The following is a 26,255-nucleotide window of genomic DNA, read 5'->3' on the forward strand; positions in this document are numbered from 1 at the left end:
GCGACGCCCCGGGAGCGAGGACGCCGGGCGGCGTGCGCGCGCCGGGCGCCAGGCACCGGGCGGGGAGCTGGGCGGGGCTGGCTGGGGCGCGCCTGCGCAGTCCGCACCGCCTCCTGGCGGCGGTCGAGGCGGAGAATAGGGATGGTAGGGATATAAGTTATTGTCGCGTATCGTACCTTGGTAACTTTTTCCAAAGTTCTCGCTCACTTTTCCTCCCATTTGATTTTCACCACACTCCTTAGAGGTTCGGAAGTTAGAAGGTCTATTTTACAGGTGAGAGTCAAGGGCCAAATAATTTGTTTGTGACAAATCCAAGTACGCAGAATTCGACTAAGGCTCTTGTCACGACAGAAGATGAATAAAACAGGGAATGGGTAAACAAAGATATTCGGACAAGGTGCTGGTGGACTTTCATTTTCTTGATTTATTTTTTTGGTCATCGTTTTAATACAACCGGACAACACACAATACTGTGCTGTTTCAGGATTTATCGATACGGACTCCACAGTACGATTGGCCATGCTTCCTCCAGTTTGAATCTCCATCCTCTTCCTCCACCTAAGGTGGAATGAGGCACTAGACACGTTTTCCTTTAGGAGTGCATGGTAATTAAACTTCTAACCGTAAGTCATCAATTTAACACAGATTTATATAAAGGCAATTCAAGGGAAATATATCAATTTAGTCCACAAATATTTATTGAACTATGATGTCGACACCGTTGTAGGCATTGAGTATACATATAGCAATCAAAAAAATTTAATGTCTCATGGAGCTCAAAATCTTGTAAAATTCTCACCTAAGTAGAAAATAGTTTTGCTACGGTGGATAGCAACTCCACTGTAATGGAGCAAAGGAAATTGTAATTCGTATAACTTAAAAAAAAAAATTTCGGGGAGGTACAGATTAATTACCCTAGTTAGCCTGAATCAACCTTCACCTTTTATATGTGTGCAAAGGTATGCTGAATTGTAAAGCCCATTTGTAGTTTTAAAACTTCTCAAAACAGAGGTGCCTGAGTGGCTCAGTGGTTAAGCAGCCAAGTCCCTTGGTTTTGGCTCAGGTCATGATCTCAGGGTCCTGAGATGGAGCCCGATTCTTCTCTCCCTTGCCCCCCCCCCACGCGCACTCACTCTCTCTCTAAATATATCCTAAAACAAAACAAAACGAAGACTTCTCAAAACAAAATGAATACATATTTTTTTAACAAAATGAATACATATTATATAATTCTGTTTATATGAAATTCTAGAACGAGCAAAACTTAATCTATAGCAACAAAAAGCTATCAGTGTTTGCTTGAGGCTGGATTAAGGGTGGGAGGAGGGAGGAAAAGGATTAGACTTCAGAGAGGCATGAGGAAAGGTTCTGAAGTGATGGAAATGTTACATATCTCAATTAGGGTAGTGGTTACACAAATGTATGTATTTATTTAAAAACTCTTCGAAGAGAACACAAAAAATGGATGCATTTTATTGTGCTTAAATCATACCTCAATGAAGTTAATTTTATTTTATTATGTTAATCACCATACATTACATCATTTGTTTTTGATGTAGTGTTCCATGATTCATTATCTGCGTATAACACCCAGTGCTCCATGCAGAACGTGCTCTCCTTAATACCCATCACCAGGCTAACTCATCCTCCCACCCCCCTCCCCTCTAGAACCCTCAGTTTGTTTCTCAGAGTCCGTATTCTCTCATGGTTCATCTCCCCCCTCCAATTCCCTCCCCTTCATTTTACCCTTCCTACTATCTTCTTTTTAATACATAATGTATTATTTGTTTCAGAAGTACAGGTCTGTGATTCAACAGTCTTACACAATTCACAACGCTCACCATAGCACATACCCTCCCCAATGTCCATCACCCAGCCACCCCATCCCTCCCACCCCACCACCACTCCAGCAACCCTCAGTTTGTTTCCTGAGATTAAGAATTCCTCATAGCAGTGAGATCATATGATACATTTTTAAAGTAAAAAACCTCCAAAGAGCGGCTTACGTTCACTTGTTCAGTTTCTTCACTAGTTGTACCACTTAGGGAAGACTATGCTAAGCTGTAGAAGCCCCTAAATCAGAGGTTTCAAACAACAGGATTTTTTTTTTTTATGGGAGTATAAACCCCCTTATACCAAAAAAGAATCTGAGTTTACCAAAGGGGCTATAAAGTCATGCCCCTTTGGACACTTTTTTCTTTTCTCATTTACTCTATATGTTCATAGCAGAGTGAATGCAGGCACTGGGACCCTTGGCCATGGGGAAAAATGGGGGGGAGTAACTTACACAACTTCTTCCTGGGTATGATGCATGCCACTTTTGCCCACATCTCATTGGCAAGTCATGTGACCAAGCCTGACTTCAAAGGGACAAGGAAGTGCAACTGCAGAGTGCTCTGAAGGAGAAACAGTATTTGTATACCACACTCCTGACTACTACACTAGTCATTTCTTCTTTCACAGGGTAGCTTCTACAACCACCAGCCTTCTGAAGTGATTGTGTCCAAACTGGGACTCATAAAATTATTATTATAATTATATATTTTTTCCTAGTGAGTAGTCAGATTAATTTGGCAGAATGATAGGGCACATGAAGGGAAATTACGGAAAAAGAAGTAGAAAGGTAGGTGCCAATAAAGGGTGTAAACTTTATTCAATTGGCAAAAAGGAGCCAATGAAAGTTTTCAAATGAAAGCATAAGTGACACAGCAAATAGGGAGATTAATTTGGCAGCTGTGAGTAGGAAGATTTGAAGGGGAGGAAGAAGAGATTGGGAGACTGTTGTAAGAGGTGTAGTGACCTCTGGAATTACACAGAAGATATTTCTAGAAAAAATAAATACATTAAATCATTTTTTAAAATTTAAATTTTTATTATTTACTGTTTTATCTACTAAATTTAAATGTTAAAAATTTATGTTTCATCAGAGAAATCTAAAAGGACTTTCAGGACCAATTTATTAATTTTACTCACCTGGTCAATTGTATCTGGCAGTCCTTGCCTACATACTTCAAACATTTGAGCCATCTCTTAGAATACAGAGTATATATGAGAAAATTCTAACCACGATTAAGAATCTGCTGGATTTTTAGATTATGTGGCAATATTTGCAGTAACAAACAGGGGCAGATCCCCAGTGTTGTTCACTAAGCGTGTAATATACATTCTTCCTAAATAATAGCTTCCATCACCATCCTGCTACTCCCAGACTGCTGAATACTATGGGGAAAAAAAAAATCACACCACCATGAAGATTGATGCACCACAATTGTATAACTTCCAACCCACCTGAAATATACTTTTCTGCATGTTCCACCTTAGTTCTCTCTCCTACTCGCTTCACATTAGTTATTTCAAACTTTCACCACTTTCCTCAAGCCAACCTCTACCCATTTCCACCCTTTCAGCAAATCACGATGTCTCCACCAGAGAAAATGGAAGCTATCAGATTGAAATTCCCTCAACTTGCTCCCTGTGGCAGAGACTATCATCTGGCCACCAAATACTCATTTTCTTTACTCAGTAACAGAACTAAGCTTGATGGAATTGGGCCATCTAGAATGCAGACTACATTTCCAGACTCTCATGCAGGTAGGTGTGGCCAGGGATCTGACTTCTGGCCAGTGAAGTGTTACGTAGAACTCTTAGGAAGACACCTTAAAGGGAGAGGTCCTGAAACTCTCCCTTACCCCCTTCTCACATCCCCTCTTTTTACCAGCTGAGAACAGGGAACAGATGGATAGAAATAAGCAGCCAGCTGCTGATGTAAGTCACCTATAGGATATAAGCCATATGATGAAGGTAGCAGAATTGAACAGACGAAGTGTGGGCTGACTTTGTGGAGCTGCCATACCTGCTATGGACTGCCAACTCCAGGTATTGTATGTCTAAGCAGTGGTTGTTTTGGGTTTTATATGCAGCTAAACCTAATCACAATACTTGTACCGTCCAACTTACATGTCTCTACTTCACACTTGCCCTTTGGCTTTCGCCTCCCATTTCAATGAAAGCTTAGTTTCCTTTGTCTACGCCCACGTCCTCCCCTTGAACTTAAAATTTGATTTTGGTTTTATTGCCAATTTATGTATTTATATTTATATGCTTCAAAATTCAAATGATACAAAAGGCTATATAGTGAGAAGTCTATTTTCTTGCCACCCTAGAAATCCAGTTCCCATCCCCAGAGATAATCAATGACATCACATTCATTAATTACCTTCCAGAGATATTCTTTTATTCTACATGCAATTAAATAATGCCATTTCTTGGCCCTCTCATGGGTTTTCTCATATTCTGCCAGTTTATGTCTTCAATCAAAGGACATTCCCTTTTGGTTCTTATACTCTTTACTTTTTTAAAGATTTTTTATTTATTTGATAGAGAGAGACACAGTGAGAAAGGGAACACAAGCAGGGGGAGTGGGAGAGGGAGAAGCAGGCCTACCGCTAAGCAGGGAGCCCGACGCGGGGCTCGATCCCAGGACCCTGGGATCATGACCTGAGCTGAAGGCAGACGCTTAACGACTGAGCCACCCAGGGGCCCCTACCCTTTATTTTCTTACTGGGATTTCCTATCTTTACATTTGTTATGAGAAATTTTTCTTTATATCATTGTGCATAGTTTTTTTTTATGATTTTATTTATTTATTTGAGGGGGGAGAGCAGAGGGAGAGGGAGAAGCAGACTCCCCGCTGAGCAGAGAGCCTGATGTGGGACTTGATCCCAGGATCCTGAGATCATGACCTGAGCTGAAGGCAGACGCTTAACTGACTGAGCCACCCAGGTGCCCCATCACTGTGCATAGTTTTAAGAGCCATTGTACTATTTTGCCAATTCCAGATGTTGGAATAGGCTCTCGGGGTTGATCTCCACTGTTTTTTCTTTTGAGAATAGGTCATATTTTTGTATTTCTTTGTATGACATGTAATTTTGAAGTGTATCCTTGATATTGGATATGTTATGTTACAGATACTCTGGTTTAAATCTGTGATATATCTCTGGAGGTGTTTTTTAGTTTGCTTGTTTTGTTTTGTTGTTAAGCAGGCAATTAACTTGATTTGATTTGCTTTCTGTTGGGCAGCACCTCAAATGCCAGTTTAATTCTTTTGTTCTTAGGATGCTTTGATTCTTCCCCACAGATGTGTGGCAATGATTCAGCTAGAGATTTGGGGCTTTCTCAGGCAAGATATCATGAAAATTAGACACTCAGGGCGCCTGGGTGGCTCAGTTGTTAAGCGTCTGCCTTCGGCTCAGGTCATGATCCCAGGATCCTGGGATCAAGTCCCACATCGGGCTCCCTGCTCGGCGGGAAGCCTGCTTCTCCCTCTCCCGCTCCCCCTGCTTGCGTTCTGTCGAAAAATAAAAATAAAAATCTTAAAAAAAAAAAGAAAGAAAATTAGATACTCATCCAGTGCCATTCCTCTCTTTCAAGGGTTGACTTCCATCCAGAATCTGCCTGCTCTTGGTTCCACTCAGTATCTTTAGGTGGCTGTTTTTGTATTTTCCCCAGAGTTTATAATAGTTCTATGGGGTAAAGTCAATCCATTAGGAGCTTATTTGATCACAGTAGAAGCAGGATCCAGTTATCTTTCAGGTAGATCATTTGGATGCTAGTTTAGCTAATAAACTTGAAGGACCAGAATGAAATCAAAGAGTACAGTTAGAAAGTTATTGCAGTAATTCAGGCAAGAGCTGATGAGGGCCTCAACCAGAGTAGTTAACAATGGGGCCGAAGATGATGAATTAGAGAAAAATGCATAAGGTAAAGTAACTGAGTTTCATGATTGATTGCATGGGAGATGATCAAAGTACAAAATGACCTCCTTAAATTGTTTTGCAAATCAGATTATACACAAATATAAATTCTATACTAATTAGGGTAAGTTCAGCAACAGTAACAAATGCAGATTTTATATGCAGGCGGGTGCGTGCGTGCACACACACACACACAGTTTTGTTTGTTTTCCTTTTCTCTAACATTCTGCAATTTATCAGTCCAGCCTGGACAGACAGCCCCACACCACACAATCTTTCAGGTAACCAGGTTTTTTTTTTTTTTTTTAAGATTTTATTTATGAGAGAGAACATGAGTGGGAGGGGGTAGAGAGAGACAAGTAGACTCCCTGCTGAGTGGGGGGGGAGCCTGAGGCAGGGCTCAATCACAGGACCCTGAGATCATGACCTAAGCTACAGTCAGACACTTAACTGACTAAGCCACACAGGCGCCCTCAGGTAACTATGTTCTACTCATTTTGTTGATCCACCACCACTAAGGTGTTTCCCTAGTTTTTATGGTCAATATAAAGTCACCACTCTGTCCATGTTCCATCCTGTGGGGAAGAGGGAAAGAGCAAGTGGAGGGCAAGCAGTATCAACCTTAAGTGTATATCACATTTGCTCATATCCCAAGGGCCAAGACTTAGTCATGTGGCCACACCTAATTACAAGCGAATATGAGAAACATGGGCTCTAGCAGGGCAGTCAAAATTTGGACAGGGATGGGGGCTCTATTCACAAAAGAATGAGAGAATGGACACTGGGGAACAAGAGCAGCTTATGTCATTAGTCAACCACTCTGGGAACTAAGTACTCATGAGAACCCCTTTTTCATCACAGAACAAATTTAACCCTTCTCCAGGGCAAAGAACTCGAAGTTCCACCCAGATTCTGAATCCGGCAGTATGTCTAGGATCTCTGGATCTTAAGTAGGAAGCAGGGGAGACGAGGTATTAGGGACGACAATAACTGCCTGTGTTTCAGACATAAATTTGACATCTTTCCTCTATCTTTCACACACATAAGCAGATACATTTTTTGTGTGTTTCATTTTGGCCTAACAAAATAGAGTCACAAGCATGCCAAATGTGGGTCTACAGTGTAGTATAATGAATCATAGGAATAATGCAACTTGCATCAGCTATACAATGACCTCATGTAGACCAAATATAATTTTATAAGGAAGTGCAAACAAGAGGAAAAAGGAAACTAAGAATGATGGTAATGCTTGAAAAAGGAAAAGCAATACAAAACTAAAAATGTGTTCATCCGTGTAAAGTTGATTTAAGATATAGCATCAATATATGTATTTTCTGTCATGTGATAATTGTAAATAAACGAAAACAGATTAGCCAGCAACTACATATTTTAAAATTTTAAAGCAGACTCAAGGGGCGCCTGAGTGGCTCAGTCATTAAGTGTCTGCCTTCCGCTCAGGTCATGATCCCAGGGTCCTGGGATCAAGCCCCGCATCGGGCTCCCTGCTCAGTGGGGAGCCTGCTTCTCCCTCTCCCACTCTCCCTGCTTGTGTTCCCTCTCTCACTGTCTCTGTGTCAAATAAAATCTTTTATAAAGAAAGAAAGAAAGAAAGAAAGAAAGAAAGCAGGCTCAAATGATACTAAATGAGTCTGATAATTAGAAAGGTTTAATTCTGTGCTAATCTAAAGGAAGCCTTTAACATGAAATATTTATTGTACTTATGTTGGGCAAAATGAAAACATTTTAGTGGGTTACACTACTCAGTTTGCCTTAACCCTATTATCATTAGTTATATACATTTTAATTCTAAAACATCGAATTTTTAATCATAAATTATCTCTGAGAATAAAGATTAAAATAATTTTTGAAAATGAAAATCAATATACGTAAGTGCCTTGATAGTCAGCTTTCCACACATAATTGAAAGATCTGAATTTCTTTTTTATTATTATCCCAGCAAATGTTACACTAGAGAAAATGATTGGGAAAATACAAATAGAGTCATTAAAAACACAGGCTGATTATTCATATCTACTACATTCAGAAGTATGCAAAACAATTTAGTTATATTGCAAAGCTGTAATTCCTTTTCCTAACAAAGCATTATTTTATAAAACTGTAGTGTTGTATTGATTCAATCTTAATACAAAATACTTATATATACAATACAATATAAAAGTAAACTGTGGGACAGTGCCTTCCACAAAGGGATATATTAAGGCGCTTTACAAATATACTAATATATTGACCCAAATTATTTTTTGCTTTAGATTAAAACAAACAGGCTAAATAAATGTTTCACTTTAAATACCAAAGGGATTTTGTTCATTTTTATTAAAGAAAAATTTCTAAAGTACCTTAGGTAACAGCAGCAGCAATATCTAAAACTCCTCCCACTGTATTCTCTAATTTCTAACATATTATTAAGTCAGAATAAAACATTTTCACTCACAGTTTTGCACTTTGCAACAGCAGAAGGTAATAACTTTTTAAAAAAGTCAATCTCAAAGTGACTTCTTAGTCATACATTCTATAGTTCCTATTACAAATAAGGTAGAAAAGATACAGCAATAGGGCCTGCCTTAGAATGTCACTGACAATACATAATAGTATCTACAATTACATAATTATAGAACACATTTTATAAATACTATTGATATACATAAAAAGGGGTAAGTATAAGAAAGACAGCAAGTTTTTTAATAAGTGGGAAAATTATTTGAAAAAGAAAACACACATAACCAATGTTTTCACTCTATTTCAATTGAAAGCATATAGGTTTTTTCATGTTGTTCTCATCTTTTTGGTCAGGAAACACCAGAATCTGTGCTCTAAGAACTGGATATGGTTTGGGAATAAGAGAGCTAATAAGTATATCCTAACTGTTAAAACTGCAGATATCAAAGGCTTCTATACTGCTTTACACAAACAGCAAAAGCTTATGTTGTCAGAGGAAATTTTAAAAGAACACAAAATTTGTAGTGTCAACAGATTTTGTGGGGAGGGTGGGGGAGGAGAAAGCACCTTAGTTTTCCTACAACATAAATGTAACAAAGTTGGTTTTGTACTGCATTGCACCACAATCCTGAAGTAAAACAACCAAATGGAAATTTCAATAAATCTGACTTAGAAAACCCAAAGAGCCAGAGGGATATCTTAAAATTTGAGTACTGAGCTAAAAATTCTTGAACTACTTTGGCAAAGGATTTTATAGCACTAATCAAATGTTCCATGAAGTGAAGACTGCCAACTCATTATGGTGCCTTTTCTTACAACTCTCTGATTAGAAGTCCTTCAGAAATATTTCTGTATCAAGCCTGTAACATGCCAAACATCTATTTCAATGCCCTCAAGAGTATGTTTAAAATGTCTTAGTGCTGTACCAGCAAGAAAGAGGCATTCCTAGGGATATCTTAATACATGGTACAGACTTTTCCCATCACAAATTATCAGTGTTTATACAAGATGTGCGAATCTGAGTACTAATCAGTAAATTTAAAGCAAAGTTCTTAGTTTAATAGATCAGTGTTCTTACAGGACAGAGGTCCTTAACCAAGTTTGTGAGTTTTCAACATGTCCAGAATTCCTAAGGCTGCGTGCGGCATTATATACGTGTGTGTTGATGTGTATTTTTCTGGGAAAAGAGTCCCCACCTTTCATCAGATTCTCAAAAAAACCCAATGAACCCCAAAGACCCATGGTTTACAAGCTGAGCTCTGAGAGGGACACCTAGAGAAAGGTGGGAAGTGTAAGCTAATAAGTCTTTGTTGCCTGTCCCAGTTCAACTGGAACAGCTTTGCGTTTAATTTTACTTACACATGTCACTTCCACTAGCTTTTTTCTATTAGTTTGATAATCACTAAAATTATGCCTCTTCTTATCCAGACATATAAAATTTTGATAAAACAATTCCCCACCAGTGGAGCTTAAAGAAAAGGAAGTAAAACACAAATTTTACTTATGTCAGAATACAGCCCTTTTCCCCTTCCTAAAAGAGAAGCTAAATGTATTTTGGTATGAAACCACAAGTGTTCTTAAAACCTAAACATTATATATAATAGGCATGCTGAAAAACATATTATTTAACCTTAAATTAAGTTAGGAGGATTTGAATTTTCTACTAAGACCACTATGTAACTTTTTCTAATTACTAACGGCCACCTTAAGAATTAAATAATTAATTTTTTCACCAGTTAACCTGCCTATAGGTAAAATACAGCCAAATAGCCAGATTTCCTTTGCCATAACAATCCATGTATACAGCACTGTTCTGAAAGAGGAAACGTGTAACATTACTGATGACATAACCAAAACTGTCACTACAAAGAAAAAGTAATTTTCTAGTGAGTACCCACAAATAATTTTTCTAATTAAAGTTTCATATGAAACTGAAAATAATCTCTCTGCTTAGGATGGTAGAAACTTTAAAAAAAATTTATAAGTAAAAATATGAAAGAAGGTTAAGCATTCAGTACTGTGAATTTTGACTTATGGCAACTTTGTTCCCTTTTAAAAACTAGAAGCAGCATTAAAAAATACCGGTATAGAGGGGCGCCTGGGTGGCTCAGTCGTTAAGTGTCTGCCTTCGGCTCAGGTCATGATCCCAGGGTCCTGGGTTTGAGCCCTGCATCGGGCTCCCTGCTCGGCGGGAAGCCTGCTTCTTCCTCTCCCACTCCCCCTGCTTGTGTTCCCTCTCTCACTGTGTCTCTCTCTGTCAAATAAATAAAATCTTTAAAAAAAAATTAAAATTAAAATTAAAAAAAATAAAAAATACCGGTATAGAAAGAAAAATAGTAGTGCTTTGCTTCTTTGAAAGCCAGTAATTCATGAGAAATAAATGGTAGAAGATTAAATATTCCACAGAGGGGGGGAAAAAAAACCCCAGATATTCTGCATTATTTTTTCTTCTGATGAACATACTATTTCAACCCTGTATTTCTCAGTCCCAAAATGTAAATTATCAGATTATCATTAGCCTAGGAACACTCATCACCATCATGGCTTAATTTCTATAGCTTATTTGCACCAAAAACAAGGTTATGGGGTTTAAAAAAAAAAAGAGCTCTTTGAATGTGGGGTACATTTCATATTTGGTTAAAGCAAGATAAAACTAAACCTGTCTTTCAAAAAAATTTCAAACACTCTTGTCTTTTAAAATTATTTAGTGTATGTACAAATAGATACCAGGCTTCTCCTTTTAAACAAAGCACTATTTTTTTAAGTACTTTAAGTACCAAGAACTGACTATAATATTCAGTTCATAATTTACTTTATAACAATTTTTTCTAAATTACTGATTAAAAAGGCTGGAATAAATTAACATTTTAAAAAAATTTTCCATAATTTAGAAGCATAAAATATTGTACACAGAGCACTCATACACAGCTCTGTCACATTTGCATAATTTTACTCTTGGAGCCTCAAAAAACTCTGCGTTTCAGGTCTTTTTGCAAATCCTCATTACAATAATTTCCTAGTGTGTTAAACATATACTAGATCACGATTTTTGATCTCTGAGCCTGTGTGATGATCATCTTCATCTGACTGTTGCTCTGAGCCTTGTGAATTAATATATTCATATTCAATAGGCTTTGGATAATTATATGGGTAGCCATTGTCATCAAAAAACCTCCGAAAGGTAAATTCATAGAAAGCATGTTCAGGGTGCTTTCCATTTTTATACCATCCGTTGAGAGTGTCATTTACATTTTCCTCCTCATTATCATCACTCCATAACTTATCAGGATCAACAGGATCAAAATTTGATGTATCTGTTGGGTGTGTGATTTTAGGAATATATGAAGCAGACTGCTGTCTCAGGTCACTGGAGAAATCAATTGTTTTAAAAAATGGATGAGCTTTTATTTCATCAGCCCCATTCTTGCCTAAGCGATCTTCTGGTCCTCGGCAAAGTTTAATAATAAGATCAGATGCTTCAGGACTCAGCTTAGCTTGAGGTGGAATGTGAAGAGATGTCTGCCAGTTGATAACCTTCAAAGAGGATTTTTAGAAATTAGGAGGGAAGAGATAAATAAGAAAAACAAAAATTTCCTCCAGGTTTTATACCAAAAAGTTTTACCAGACTATGTACATCTTTAAAAAGAAATCTCATGGTATTTTGCCTTCCTTACCTTTAATAATAAATGAATCAGTGGTGGGACATAACCTTTCCTCCCATTCCCTCCACTCCAGGCAACTTATACTCACATTACAAGACTCATCATTTTAAGTTTTAGCTCCCCTGTTAAGTTCTTCCACCTATGGCAAAAATGACTATTTCTACTGTGCCTCCCATTCTATGTATTTACTATTACCATAGTATCTTTAATACTTTGTGGCACCTATTTATGTCTGTGTCCTTCTACCACAGAAAAACTTCCATAAGGCTAAAGACTGTGCTTTGTCTTTGTATTTCTCAGTGCCTGGCAAGTTGCCTGGCACATAATTAATAGATGTTCAATAAATATTTATTCTGGGGGCGCCTGAGTGGCTCAGATGGTTAAGCATCTGCCTTTGGCTCCCAGGTCATGATCCCGGGATCGGGCCCCACATCAGGCTCCCTGCTCAGCGTGGGGCCTGCTTCTTCCTCTCCCTGTCTCCCTGTTTGTGCTCTCTCTGCCTCTCTCTCAAATGAATAAATAAAATCTTAAAAAAAAAAAGAAATATTTATTCTGGCTTTGAATAAAACAGAATGAGGGAGAGAGGGAAGGAGGAAGGAAAGAAGGAAGGAAAGAAAGAGGGAGGGAGGAAGGGAAGGAAGGTAGTAGGTAATGAAGAAATATTTGTTACTACTGAGTTTTGAAAGTTCTTTTTATAGTCTAGATACAGTCCTTTGTGGGAAATGTAATCTGCAAATATCTTCTCCCAAGCTGTAGCATGTCTTCATTGTTTTGACTGTGTTTTGTTTAGTTTTTAAAGACTTTATTTATTTTTAAAGATTTTATTTATTTGACAGAGACACAGTGAGAGAGGGAACACAAGCAGGGGCAGAGGGAGAGGGAGAAGCAGGCTTCCTGCAGAGCAGGGAGCCTGATGCGGGGCTCGATCCCAGGACCCCGGGATCATGACCTGAGCCAAAGGCAGATGTTTAACGACTGAGCCACCCAGGTGCCCTTTATTTATTTGAGAAAGGGTGTGCATGACCCTGCAGGTGCATGCCAAGGGGGGCAGGGGGGGAGGGGAAGAGCAGAGGGAGAGGGCGGGGGAAAGAATTTCCATCAGACTCCTAGCTGAGCGTGGAGCCCAACACAAAGCTCGATCTCACGATCCTGAGTATCATGACCTGAGCTGAAACCAAGAGTCAGACGCTCAACTGACTAAGCCACCCAGGTGCCCCTTGACTGTGTCTTCTGTATACTGAAAGTTTTAAGTTTTGATGAATTCCAGTCTCTCAACTTTTTCTTTTATGGTTCATGACTTTGGTGTCATTTCTAAGTATTCTTCATCTAACCCTAGGCCATAAAGATTTTCGCCTGTGTTTTCTTCTAAAAGTATTATCGCTTTATGTTTTATCTCTAGATCGATGATCCATTTTGAGTTAATCTTTGTGTAAGGATGAAGTTTACATTGAGTTTCAGTACTTCTGTATATGGCTGACCAATTTTTCCTATATCATTTGTTGAAATACTATTCTTTCTCCATTTGCACCTTTGTCAAAGATCAAATGGTCAGATTTGGGTGGTTCTATTTCTCCATTCTCTATCCTGTTCCTGACACTTGATTTACGTTTGTGTCCTTTTGCCAATATCACCCTGTCTGGATTACTGTAACAATAAGTCTTAAAATCAAGTTGATTCCTCTTTCTATTTTATATTTAAATAAATAAATATTAAATAAAAATATTAAATAAATATTAAGTAATATTAAATAAATATTTATTTTTAAGTAGGCTCCATGCCCAGCGTGGAGCCCAATGTGGGGCCTGAACTCACAACCCTGAGATCAAGACCTGAGCTGAGATCAAGAATCATATGCTTAACTGAGTCACTCTGGCAGCCCCTTTGTTGTTTTTTTTTTTTTTTAAGATTTTTTATTTATTTGACAGAGAGAGAGAGCACAAACAGGCGGAGTAGCAGGCAGAGGGAGAGGGAGAAGCAGGCTCCCTGCTGAGCAAGGAGCCCAACGCGGGGCTCGATCCCAGGACCCCGGGACCATGACCTGAGCTGAAGGCAGTCGTCTAACCAACTGAGCCATCCAGGCGCTCTGCTCTTCTTTTAAAAAAAATTGTTTTCATTATTCCAATTCCTTTGTCCATCCATATATATTTTAGAATTGGCTCATCTATGTCTACAAAAATTAGAACAAAATTAAATCTATAGATGTTTTTGGAGATAAGTGATAGCTTTACTATGTTGAGTCTTTCAATCTATCAACATGGCATGTGTCTGTATTTATTAAGATCTTTCTTGATTTCTTTCATTAGAGTTTGTAGCTTTCAGCATACAGATCTTGTTCATGTTTTATTAAATTTATACCTACATATTTCAATTTGGGGAAGCTTCTATAAATGGTACTCCTTTTAAATTTCAGTTTCTGGTCATTTATTGCTTGAATATAGAAATACAATAGATTTGTATGTATTACCCTTATATCCTAGAACCTTGCTAAACTCACTTCTATGGGTTTTTTCATAAATTCCCTGGGATTTTTTTTTTAAAGATTTTATTTATTTATTTGACAGAGAGAGCACAAGCCCCAAGGATATCTGTTCTTACCAGTCTTATTAAGCATAGTTCTGGAAGTCTTAGCCAGTATAATATAGCAACAAAAGAAATAAAAGGCATACAGATTATAAAGAAAGAAAAACTTCTCCTATTCAGAGATCATGACATAATTTTCTATATAGAAAATCCCCGGGAAGGGGAGCCTGGTGGCTCAGTCAGTTAAGTGTCTACCTTAGGCTCAGGTCATGATCCCAGGGTCCTGGGATTGAGTTCTGCATAGGACTCCCTGCTCTGCAAGGGGCCTGCTTCTCCCTCTCCCTGCTGCTCCCCCTGCTTGTGCTTGCTCTCTCTAATAAATGGGTAAAATCTTAAAAAAAAACAAAAAACAAAAAAACCCCCAAATATCCTTGCCTTGTTCTTTTATTTTTTTATAGATTTTATTTATTTATTTTAGAGAAAGAAAGAGAGAGAGCAGGAGTGGGAGGGGAAGAGGGGAGGGAGAGACAGAATCTCAAGCAGACTCCATGCTGAGCGTGGAGCCGGACACGGGGCTTGATCCCAGGATCCCGAGATCATGACCTGAGCTGAAACCAAGAGTCGGATGCTTAACCAGCTGTGCCACCCAGGTGCTCCATCCTTGTTCCTTTTTTTTTTTAAAGACCCCATTTATTTATTTGAGAGAGAGAGAGAGAATGAGAGACAGACAGCACGAGAGGGAAGAGGGTCAGAGGGAGAAGCTGACTCCCCGCCGAGCAGGGAGCCCGATGCGGGACTCGATCCCGGGACTCCAGGATCATGACCCGAGCTGAAGGCAGTCGCCCAACCAACTGAGCCACCCAGGCGACCCTCCATCCTTGTTCTTGATTTTAAGGAAAAAGCATTCAATTTTTCACACAGACACACAAACACACACACATTTTTATATAATATATATATATGCATATGCTTTCATATATGCATATATTAAAACGAAGGTGAAATAAAGACACTTTCAGACAAAATAATCTGAACTAAACCTGAGGGAATGCATTACCAATAGACCTATACTAAAAGAAATCTAGGGGTGCCTGGTGGCTCAACCGGTTAGGCAACCGACTCTTGATTTCTGCTCAGGTCATGATCTCGGGGTCCTGGGACTGAGCCCCGTGTTGTGCTCCAGGCTCAGTGCGGAGTCTGCTTGGGATTCTCTCTCCCCCTCTCCCATTGCTCCTACCCCCACCTGCGTGCACACGCTCGCTCTCTCTCTCAAAAATAAATAAATAGGGGTGCCTGGGTGTCTTGGTTAGGCATCTGCCTTCGGCTCAGGTCATGATCCCAGTGTCCTGGGATCGAGCCCCACATCGGGATTCCTGGCTCAGTGGGGAGTCTGCTTCTCCCTCTCCCTCTTCCCCTTCCCCAGCTCATGCTCACTCTCTCTCTGAAATAAAGAAAATCTTTTTTGTTTTTTAAGATTTTATTTATTTATTTGACAGAAAGAGACAGCAAGAGAGGGAACACAAGCAGAGGGAGTAGGCGAGGGAGAAGTAGGCTTCCCGCCTAGCAGAGAGCCCCATGTGGGACTCAATCCCAGGACCCTGGGATCACGACCTGAGCCAAAGGCAGACGCTTAACAACTGAGCCACCCAGACGCCCCTGAAATAAAATCTTAAAAAAAAAAAAAAAAAGAAAAAATATAAAGCAAGTTATTTTTATCTTATTTATTTTTAAGTAGGCTCCACACCCAGCGCAAGACCAACATGGGCTCAAACCCACAAGCTTGAAATCGAGACCAGAGCTGATATCAAGAGTTGGACACTTAACCAACTGAGCCAATCAGGCGGCCCAGAAGTTTTAAATATAGTATATTAAATGCAATAAAGAAGTAGTTACAACTTAGGGGGAAGCATCATAGAAGAGATAACTTCAAGATACTTAAAGGATGACTAAGAATGAGTTAGTTTAGGAGTTAACCATGTTTAAGAAAGTGGGGAGGGTTGTGGAAGATGGGAAAGAAGGGAGGACATTTCAGACAGAGGGAATGATATGGACAAAGGAAAAAAGGGTAAATTTGGATTTTAATCCATGCACATGGGAACCACTGAAGGGGTTTTAATGGGACTATTTATGGTCCAAATCAAAGGCAACTTCTCATTTAAGTGCCAGAGGTAATTTCAAGTGGAGATACATACTTTGTTTGTAGTTTGGGGGTAGAATGTGCATGGAAGGTAACAAAGCCAGGAGCCAGAGGTGACAAAAAATAAATTAGGATAAATCTGCAAACAGTACTAAAGTCTTCCATGAGAATGAGTGAGGGGGAATATAATAGTATGACAACAGGATGATGCAGAGTAAAATTCACCTGTGGAATTTTAGTGGCTTCCTATAACCTTACAAGTTCATTTTTTTTTTTAATATGAACTCTATCCCCAATGGGGGCTCGAACTCACGAACTCATGACCCCAAGATCAAGAGTCACATGTTCTATCAACTGAGCCAGCCAGCAACCCCCTTGCAAGTTCATTCTTAAATTCCAAATTAAGATGCTCTAAGTAAAGGACTGCTAAAAGTCTGTGATATAAGGACTTTGTGACAATTCTTTGGTATAGATTCTATCTTACCTTCATTTGCGTTTCTAATGGTGTTTGTGCCAAGAAAGGCGGCTGTCCCACCAGCATTTCAAAAAGAATTACACCAACACTCCACCAATCACATAACTGTGTATAGCCTAAAATAAGATACCAAAGTTATAGTTATTCATAAACCTTTTAAAAGTGCTCAGAATAAAATAAAAATTAATATTACATCACCAGCTTATGCTGGAGAAATTAGTATTTTTACTATAAACCTGAAAAATAAGCCACATGCTAATTAATTAAAGTTTCAGCTGGTCTACAGGACTACTGAGATATTATGAAACTAATGTTTTACCTGTTCTTAACAACACTTCAGGTGCAATGTAATTGGGAGTCCCGACCAATGAATGCGCAAGACATCGCTGGTGCTGGCGTGCAGCTCTCCGCTCTAGTGGCTTTAATCTATCTCCACATCGACAGTTAGAGGGGTCACCCCACTCATTACTGAAGTCCATACTATCTTGCCGTGGATGGTCACCTGTGTAGTAAATGGGTTAGTAAATAAAAGCATCAAGAACAAGAGTGTACCTAAAGCCTGTTTAATCTTTTAGCACCATGGTTTAGAGTTAACAAACTTCTTCTGACAAACTAAGACACGATGTATGCCTATCACTGATGGTATTTATTACTGACTAGAGCCTGTGCTCTGAGATATCAATAGGACAGGTTTTAGTGTAAGATTCAGTAATTTACTCAATGTTAAATGATGATAATCAAAGTCATGAGTAGGCAGGATCAGGAATCTGTTATTCAGATTGCTCCCCATTACTAATCTGAACAAAGTTTCAAACAAATTTCATAAGTGTTTCATTCACTCAACAAATGATAAGGATAAATAAGAAAGACAAGGCTCTTCTCTCAGGTAGCTTCTCTGTATGGGACAAACACAACCGATACATATATAAGAAAGAGAATGATGCATCCCATTCGGAGAATCAACATGGGGTGATATGACAAATATACCAGGGTGGCTCAGGAAGACTGAGGTGAAATTCGTAAAAAACAAGAAAGACTCAACCATTTGAAAACCAGGGCAAGGCATTCTACATGGAAACAGTAAGAGCGAAGACCAGTGCAATTAGTAAAGGAAAAAATGGTAGACAATGGAGTGGGAGCCAGTGTACATGGGTTTTATAAGCAAAAGAAATGATTTGCCTTTTACTCCAAATACAGTGGGAAGATAGCGGAGTTTGATGGAAGAGAATGACAAGATGTGATTTATGTTTAAAAAAGAAAACACTAACTGCTGTGTAAAGACTAGATTATAGGGAGGACAAGCGTGAAGAGACCAGTTCAGAGGCTATTGCAGTTAAACTTGGACTATGATGGGGGCGCCTGGGTGGCTCAGTTGTTAAGCATCTGCCTTCAGCTCGGGTCATGATCCCAGGGTCCTGGGATGGAGCCCCACATCGGGCTCTCTGCTTGGCAGGAAGCCTGCTTCCCTCTCTTGCTGTTTCTCTGTCAAATAAATAAATAAATAAAATCTTAAAAAAAAAAAACTTGGACTATGATGTTAATAGCAGAGACAGAGAAAAGTGAACAGATCCAGGGTATTTTTAGAGGTGGAATAGGCAGGATTTATTGATGGACTGGATGTACAGGGTGTGGAAGAAAAAGAATCAAGGATAACTAAGTGGGTGGTAGTAGTGTAATTTATTAAAATGGGGGAAGACTGGAGGGGGAGAAATTAAGAGTTGTTTATTGGTAACAAGTTTGAAAGGCCCATTAGAAACACACATGGGGCGCCTGGGTGGCTCAGTCAGTTGAGCATCTGACTCTTGGTTTTGGCTTACATCATGATCTCAGGGTCCTGGGATCGAGCCCCGCATTGGGCTCCATGTTTAGCATGGGGTCTGCTGGAGTTTCTCTCCCTGTGCCCCTCCCCCTGCTTGTGCACTCTCTAAAAGAAATAAATAAATCTTAAAAACAAAACACACCACACACACACACACACACACACACGCACACGTATGAAAGGGAGAGGCCATTTCTAAAGAGAAATTTGGAAGTCACTGATATGAGATGGCATTTAAACCCATGACTGGGGGCACCTGGGGGCTCAGTTGGTTAGGAGTCTGCCTTCAGCTCGGGTCATGGTCCCAGGGTCCTGGGATCGAGACCCACATCAGGTTCTCTGTTCAACAGGGAACCTGCTTCTCCCTTTCCCTCTGTCTGCTGCTCTCCCTTCTTGTGCTCTCTGTCAAATAAATCAATAAAATCTTTTAAAAAAGGGGTGTCTGGGTGGCTCAGTCAGTTGAGTGGCTGCCTTCTGCTCAGGTCATGATCCCAGGGTCCTGGGATCGAGCCCCGCATCAGGCTCCCTGCTTCTCCCTTTCCCTCTGACTGCCGCTCTGCCTACTTGTGCTCTCTCTCTGTCAAATAAATAAATAAAAAATATCTTAAAAAAAAAAATTAGGGGCGCCTGGGTGGCTCAGTCGTTAAGGGGCTGCCTTCAGCTCAGGTCATGATCCCAGGGTCCTGGGATCGAGCCCCGCATTGGGCTACCTGCTCCACGGGGAAGCCTGCTTCTCCCTCTCCCACTCCCCCTGCTTGTGTTCCCTCTCTCGCTGTCTCTCTCTGTCAAATAAATAAATAAAATCTTTAAAAAAAAAATTAAAAAAAAAAAAAGCCATGACTGGATGAAATCACCTAGAAAAATACATCTGAAATTAACCTGACTGTAATAATCATTGGGATGTTTGCCTAAAATACAATTTCTTGGGGCGCTTGGCTGGCTCAGTTGGTAGAGTATACAACTCTTAAACTCAGGGTTATGAGTTCAAGCCCCATGTGAGGTGTGGAACCTACTTAAAAAAATAAAAAGCAAAGTTAAAAAAAAAAAATTTCTCCCCTCCAGTGAATATTTTCAATCAGAAGACTGGAATAGAGCCTAAGAATCACATTTTTAAGAAAAACCCCAAGTAATTCAGGTGAATCTGGGGAGACAGGTTCAGGTGTCTCAGTTCTATCCATTTAATGTTCAGTTTACTGTGTTCACTTAAGCACAGAAGGCTAATAAGACTTACCTCAGAAGATTGCTTTGACGCCTAAGTTAGAATATATGCAAAGAACCTAGTCATAATAAGTATTCAAGAATTATTAGATCGACTTACACTTCCATTAGCGCTTTGAAGGGATCTTGGTGAGGCAGTGTGGTGTAGTAGAAATAACATGGGCCCTGTAATCAGACAAACCTGGGCTCAAAGCCTAGCCCCTATACTTCTTTTCTGTCTGACTTGGGCAAGTTATTTCATCTAAATAAGCCTCAGTTTCTTTATCCTGTCTCACAGTGATATTGTGTACATAAAGTGCTTACATTTAAATAAGTTGTAGTCATACAATGGAATCCTAAATAGTAGTGAAAATAGATGTCATATGCAGTAACACAGATCAACCTCAAACACGTAAAAGAAGTGAACACAGAAGAATACATACAGAATAGTTACACATAAATAAAGGTGCAAGAGTAGACAAAATGAAAAAACATTGTTCAGGGTTACAGACATTATGTGGAAAAAGTATAGAGAGAAGTAAAGAACCAATTACAGAGTTCTGAAATAATGGTTACCTCCATGAAGGAGAAAAGGGGAAGCGATCATTTAGGGGCTTCAAAAGTACTGATAACTGGTTCTTAAGTTGAATGGCAGGTATGGGGCTTCATTTCAAGATTATTTTTAAAATGTTATTTGTCTGACATATTTCAAATTAACAAAATGTAAAGGGATTAACTCAAAAATGTTAATGATAATTAGAAATAACTGAATCTAATATATTCTTTCATTTTATAAGTCTAGGTGTCTAAAGGATTCACTCATATTTATCCAATAGTCAATACCTGAAACCAGGACTTCTGGCATTCACCCAGTGATAATACCATCTTATATCTTATTGCCTTAATAAATCATATTAAAATGTACAAATTTTATGACTTTACTCACCACTCTGATAGTACTTAGAATCATGTGTCCATCTGAAGCCAGTGCAGAGGCCGAAGTCAGTCAGTTTAATATGACCATCACGATCAATCAAAATATTATCAGGTTTAATATCTCTATGAATAAAACCCATTTTATGAACACTTTCGACTGCACAGGTAAGTTCTGCTATGTAGAATCGTGCCAGGTTTTCTGGAAAGATGCCCATCCTAATTAATAAGCTCATCATATCACCCCCAGGAATATAGTCCATTACAAAGTATAAATTGTCCTTATCTTGGAACGAATAATATAGACGAACTACCCATTCATTGTCAGCTTCAGCCAGGATATCCCTCTCAGCTTTAACATGAGCGACTTGATTTCGAAGAAGAACATCTTTCTTTCGAAGAGTTTTTGTTGCATACAAAGCCTTAGTATCTACTTTTCTTGCTAGACAGACTTCACCAAATGCTCCTATTCCTAGTGTCTTTATCTTCACAAACATAGACTTGTCCATTTTAGCCCTCTTAAGACGGATGTAATTAGACTCTTTTTGGCAAAGCATCCTTCTCATTTGATCCTGCGCATCTTGAGATAATCCAACCTAGGCAAATAAACTAAAGGTTAAATGAGGAATTATCTTCTATACCAAATATTAAAAAATAGTTTGGAAAAAATTCAGGCATATAAAGGTTAAATGCATAATAATTTTTAATAAAGCATGTTAGAAATCTAGAAAATACTTCAGAGAAAATTAATTATCAAAAGTGCAGCTTAAGGGACAGTTAACAGGATTTACAAAGGTGAGTATATATGCAGATTCTGCTGTGGAGAGCAAGAAGACGATACCAATGGTCAGCCTTCAACTGCTTTCTAATGCACCCCCAAAAAAGTTCCCAATGTGCAATAACCAAACATCTGTTAACATGCATCCTCATCTATCTCTCCATGCATATTCATCCCAAATTATGTGTTAGATTGCCTTCATTATATGCTTCTCTTGTGGAATGCCTAGGATTAAAATATTCTATTTACCTTTCATGAAAAAAATCTCTTCCCATCCAGTCATTTACTCTAAAAAATTGATGTATTAAGAACAAAAGAACGCCTTCTCTAACCAAACCACTCATTAATAGTCCATCTTTCCTTTCATCTTTCTTTTATTTTTCTCAGGCATTAGAGTAAGGGTAGGACTCAGCCACCACTAATGCAAAATGCAAAGGCTTTCTCCTACCTTATTTAAAAGAGACAACTTGTTTGATTATAAGGTATCTTTTAGACATTTTGGAACATTTCAAAGGATAGTCATAGTGACTTATGAAGATACCAAAACACAGATTAAAAACAAAAGCCAACTTCTGAGTAGACTTGGACTACCTGGATTTAGAAGGAAGTTTATTTTTGGCTAGTTCAATAAAGAACTAATTTAAGGGTTTAAAGAGAAAAGGAATTAAAGAAGTAGAGTCTAATTCTAGAAATGCAAGCCTAATTAGAATATAGCAACCTCATGCTTCTGTTAGGATGCGCATTTCCATGCAAAATCTTTAAAGAGGGGTGGCATGCCAGACTTAGAACTGTTTCTCTTAAAATCTTACTTGCCTACACAGTAATGGAGGCTACAGAAGTCAGCAAAGCTTCCAACACCATAAAAGTTTAAATCAGCTATTAGTGAAAGTGAAGAGGAAAAAGGAAAAATAAACTAAGAAAATACATACAGACAGACTTTAGTAAGAAATCCTAAGAACTAAAATATGGATAAGTCCTACAGATTATCATGGTATTTCTCATCTAAGAAAGTTCAATTTATAGCAGGAATAACATAACTGTGAAATCAGATTTAGAAAAATTATCTTAAAAGACTGGCTCTCAAGTTATGTGAGAAAGTTTTACCACAAATTTAAGCCTCCTGGATTCTGAGTGATAGATAATAAGATTGGGAATCAACCTCTGAACTGTAAACATGTGACAAAAATATTAACAATGATAGTACCACCATAACATCTGGTGAAGATATATATATGGAATCACAACAGAGATTCATCTAAAATGAGTGAGCACTAACTCTGGTCTCCTTTTTAGTAATTTAAAAATTTCAGCACATTTTCCAGTACATTGTAAAAATGAAATTAGAAGATGAAATAACAGAAGGAACAGGTTTTGGCACTTTCTAATGAGACCAATCAAATGAATAAGCCTGATAAATAAAGCCCAAAAACTACTATAAGTGAAAACAAAGGTTTCAAAAGTATATAAAGAGATGGGACCCAGATATTTCTAGCTTATTTTAAAATGTTGTAAGATAATGTGTAAAACCTAGAAAATAACCTTTCTCCTACTTCCATATAAAGGGATTATGTAAACTAAACAGCACACTATAAATTATATTTTTCTTAATTTATTAGAACTTTATTCCAGGAAATTGAGTAAATCCTGAAATACTAAAACAAAATGGCATAATCAAAAGCATTTTAATTTACTGACTTTTAAATAACTGATAATATATTTAGGTATAAAAAGAAAGAAAAATACTGCACCAATATTTTAAAATAAACAGTAAACAGATGATCAAGCATGAAATGGGCATTTTAAAAGGTTTTACCCGCATCATTTCATTCTCTAATTGTTTTTTACGATGTAGACGCTGCTGATGAGATTTGAGTACATTTTCTACATGTTGCTCCATAAAGAATTTAAATGCCTGAGGAGAGTAACTCTGAATACGAGATTCCCTTCGCTCTTCATCTTTCTTGTTTTTCCTAACGGTGATAGGTGAGGTTGTAATCTGTTTCTTTTCTTTATCCCCACTATCAACATTTTCATAACTTTTTTCACTCTCATCTTCCTTGGGCACACTCGCCTGATCCTCTTTGCTAGATTTACTGATTGATTCGTATGGAGGAACAGATGGGTTTTGGTGTAGCAGATGTTTGGGATAAGGTGGAGGTGGACCTTGATAGGTTGGAGCTTCAGCAACAGGAGGCATAACAGTCATATTTGAAGTAGTGCCCTCAGAAAAAGGACTAGGTTGAACCGTTTGAATTGGCTGTGGTATCCAAGAAGGGTGTGTAGGGGCTAATGCAGTCTGTAGCTCCGGTTTTAATACACGTATACTTTTCACAGGCTGTTGAATAGGAGCTGGTGTAATAGCAGTGACTGTTGTAGCTGAAGGCTGAGAATTAGCAGGATGACTTGTTCTATTTCCTAATGGATTATTAAAGGAATTGGACCTCACTGGTATGTTAGGTTGCCATGTGGGGATTTCATGCCCACTGCTTGGGGAGGACTGGGCTGGAGCAGAAGATGACTGAGGCCAAGTTGTCTGCAGTCCAGGTGCATTCATGTTATAAAGTTCCAGGTTATGGCTGTTTCTGTTTGGCACCATCATAGATTGGGGAAGATTTCCATTTGTATATGATGAAGGAGCAGCAGATGCCCCCGTTTGTAGAGCGGAAGAGCTCTGTCCATTAGCTGGGGTCAGAGGATACGGAGGCGGTGGCTGCCGATTCACAGTGCCAGCAGGGACATTTTGGTGTATCATAAAATCAGTCTGTCCACTACCATTCTGAATTCCAGGTCTTCCTGGTGGAAAGTTAAATTTGTTGGAACTCTGCATGATGATTGGTTGTCTGCCAAGAGGAACAGAACTAATGCCTCTCTGACCCTGATTAGGAGGATTCATTGCGGACGTGTTCAGAGGTGGTGGAGGATAGCCCTCCTGCCAGGCTCCAGGTGGAACAGGAGAGATTCTGGAGATTACATATTCCATGTTCCCAGAATAGCGCTTTGTTTGAGAGTTTGGTTCCCATGAGGGGGGAGGTGGAGTTGTACCTCTTGGAGGAGGAGTCTGGCCTCTGGGAGGTGGTGGAGGAGTGACACTCCTTACTTGAGGAGGTGGTGGGGGGTTCACTCTCTGTCCATTGCTAGGGTGAGCTTGAGCAAAAGCCGTTATACCAGAGCCTGACAAAGGTCTTCCTACATCTGTCTGCGAGTTAGGACTTTCAGAACGATAGGCTACACTTTCTCCTAGTGGTGGGCCATGTCTCTGAGGAACTAAGGATTCTTTGGAACCTTTCCAGCTTTGTTTGCGGTTAACTGATTGTTGCACACTCCCTATGGTCATAAAACAGAGAAAAAAAACACGTTTTTAACCTCTTATTTTTGAAAAATTTAGCTTGGAATTCTGACATAGCTAAATGGTAATTCTCTTTTGAGAATTATAAAAATCAAATTTCAGTTAAGTGGTTTTATGTTACCTTTCAAATTTTTACTTGACTAGGTAATACATTCTCTCAGCTCAGAATTCAAGAAGTACAAAAGTATACCCACCTCTGTCCTTTAGCCAACGAACTTCCTTCCTTGAAGGTAATCAATGTCATCAGTAAGATATACTGGGGATATGCAAGTAAACAGACTATCTCCTATGTATACTACTGTGCCTGGCTCTTCTCACTAAAATATTGAAGATTCTGTATCAGTATATAAAATGTTTGCTTACTTTTAAAAAGTTTACCACAGTTTTTCACTGTATGGATGTACCCAAATTTAATTTTTTTTAAAGTAGGCTTCACACCCAGCATGGAGCCCAACGTGGGGCCTGAACTCATGACCCTGAGATCAAGACCTGAGTTGAGATCAAAGGTCAGCTGAGCCACTCAGGTGCCTGGATGTACCCAAATTTAATCAGTTTCCTTACTGAAGAATAGTAAGGTTGTTTCTAGTCTTTTGCTATACAAAAAAAAAAAAAAAAAAAAAGGACACCTGGGTGGCTCAGTTGGTTAAGTGACTGCCTTCGGCTCAGGTCATGATCCTGGAGTCCCAGGATCGAGTCCCGCATCGGGCTCCCTGCTCAGCAGGGAGTCTTCTTCTCCCTCTGCCCCTCCCCCCTCTCATGTGCTCTCTCTCTCTCTCTCTCTCACTCTCTCTCAAATAAATAAATTCTTTAAAAAAATCTAAAACAAAAAGGCAGTGAAAAATTTTGTAGAGATACCATTTTTTAAAATATTTTTTTTTAATAAAGATTTTATTTGAGAGAGAGAGAGCATGAGCAGGGGGAAGGGGTAGAGGGAGAGGGAGAAGTAGACTCCCCACTGAGGAGGGAGCCTGACATGGGGCTCAATCCCAGGACCCTGAGATTATGAGCTGAGCCGAAGGCAGATGCTTTAACCGACTAAGCCACCCAGGCGCCCCCAGATATCATTTCATATATAAGTAGATAAATTATCAGAAGTGGCATTATTAAGCCAAAGGGTGTGTTCATTTGTAATTTTAATAGATACAACATTTACTTTTAAATATATTTCAAAGATACAA

General features: G+C 38.9%; 2 protein-coding genes and 1 long non-coding RNA gene across 8 annotated transcripts in view; 1 reads left to right on the forward strand and 2 right to left on the reverse strand.

Annotated features, from left to right (window-relative positions):
• The window catches only part of KATNA1 (katanin catalytic subunit A1), a 39,534-nt gene extending 39,284 nt beyond the window's left edge, over positions 1 to 250 (reverse strand). The window contains exon 1 of the mRNA XM_073894080.1: positions 177 to 250. The gene's annotated coding sequence lies outside the window, so the exon portion shown is untranslated. The remainder of the gene's footprint in view (positions 1 to 176) is intronic.
• On the forward strand, positions 141 to 17,548 carry LOC141373003 (uncharacterized). 3 transcript variants are annotated; one of them, XR_012378614.1, is made up of 5 exons: positions 141 to 273; positions 485 to 623; positions 3,408 to 3,591; positions 3,719 to 3,876; positions 17,345 to 17,548. It is a non-coding gene; the product is annotated as an uncharacterized lncRNA (long non-coding RNA). The 3 variants fall into 3 exon arrangements; XR_012378615.1 differs by lacking the exon at positions 3,408 to 3,591 and having other exon boundaries at positions 144 to 273; XR_012378616.1 differs by lacking the exon at positions 485 to 623 and having other exon boundaries at positions 144 to 273.
• The window catches only part of LATS1 (large tumor suppressor kinase 1), a 50,127-nt gene continuing 31,944 nt past the window's right edge, over positions 8,073 to 26,255 (reverse strand). For 2 of the 4 annotated variants that reach the window (XM_025866313.2, XM_073894077.1), the window contains exons 4-8: positions 23,545 to 25,055; positions 20,967 to 21,549; positions 17,324 to 17,506; positions 17,014 to 17,120; positions 8,073 to 11,744 (exon numbers count right to left, since the gene is read on the reverse strand). In XM_025866313.2, the coding sequence (XP_025722098.1) occupies positions 11,235 to 11,744; positions 17,014 to 17,120; positions 17,324 to 17,506; positions 20,967 to 21,549; positions 23,545 to 25,055 (2,894 nt within the window). In that variant the 3' untranslated portion in view covers positions 8,073 to 11,234. Of the gene's footprint in view, positions 11,745 to 15,913; positions 16,061 to 17,013; positions 17,121 to 17,323; positions 17,507 to 20,141; positions 20,207 to 20,966; positions 21,550 to 23,544; positions 25,056 to 26,255 lie in introns of those variants that run through there. The other 2 variants (XM_073894078.1, XR_003206817.2) reach the window with 2 other exon arrangements.

The sequence above is a fragment of the Callorhinus ursinus genome, unplaced genomic scaffold (genome assembly GCF_003265705.2).
Source record: "Callorhinus ursinus isolate GAN/ISIS: 27379988/994484 unplaced genomic scaffold, GSC_fseal_2.0 scaffold6, whole genome shotgun sequence".
NCBI classification, from domain to species: Eukaryota; Metazoa; Chordata; class Mammalia; order Carnivora; family Otariidae; genus Callorhinus; species Callorhinus ursinus.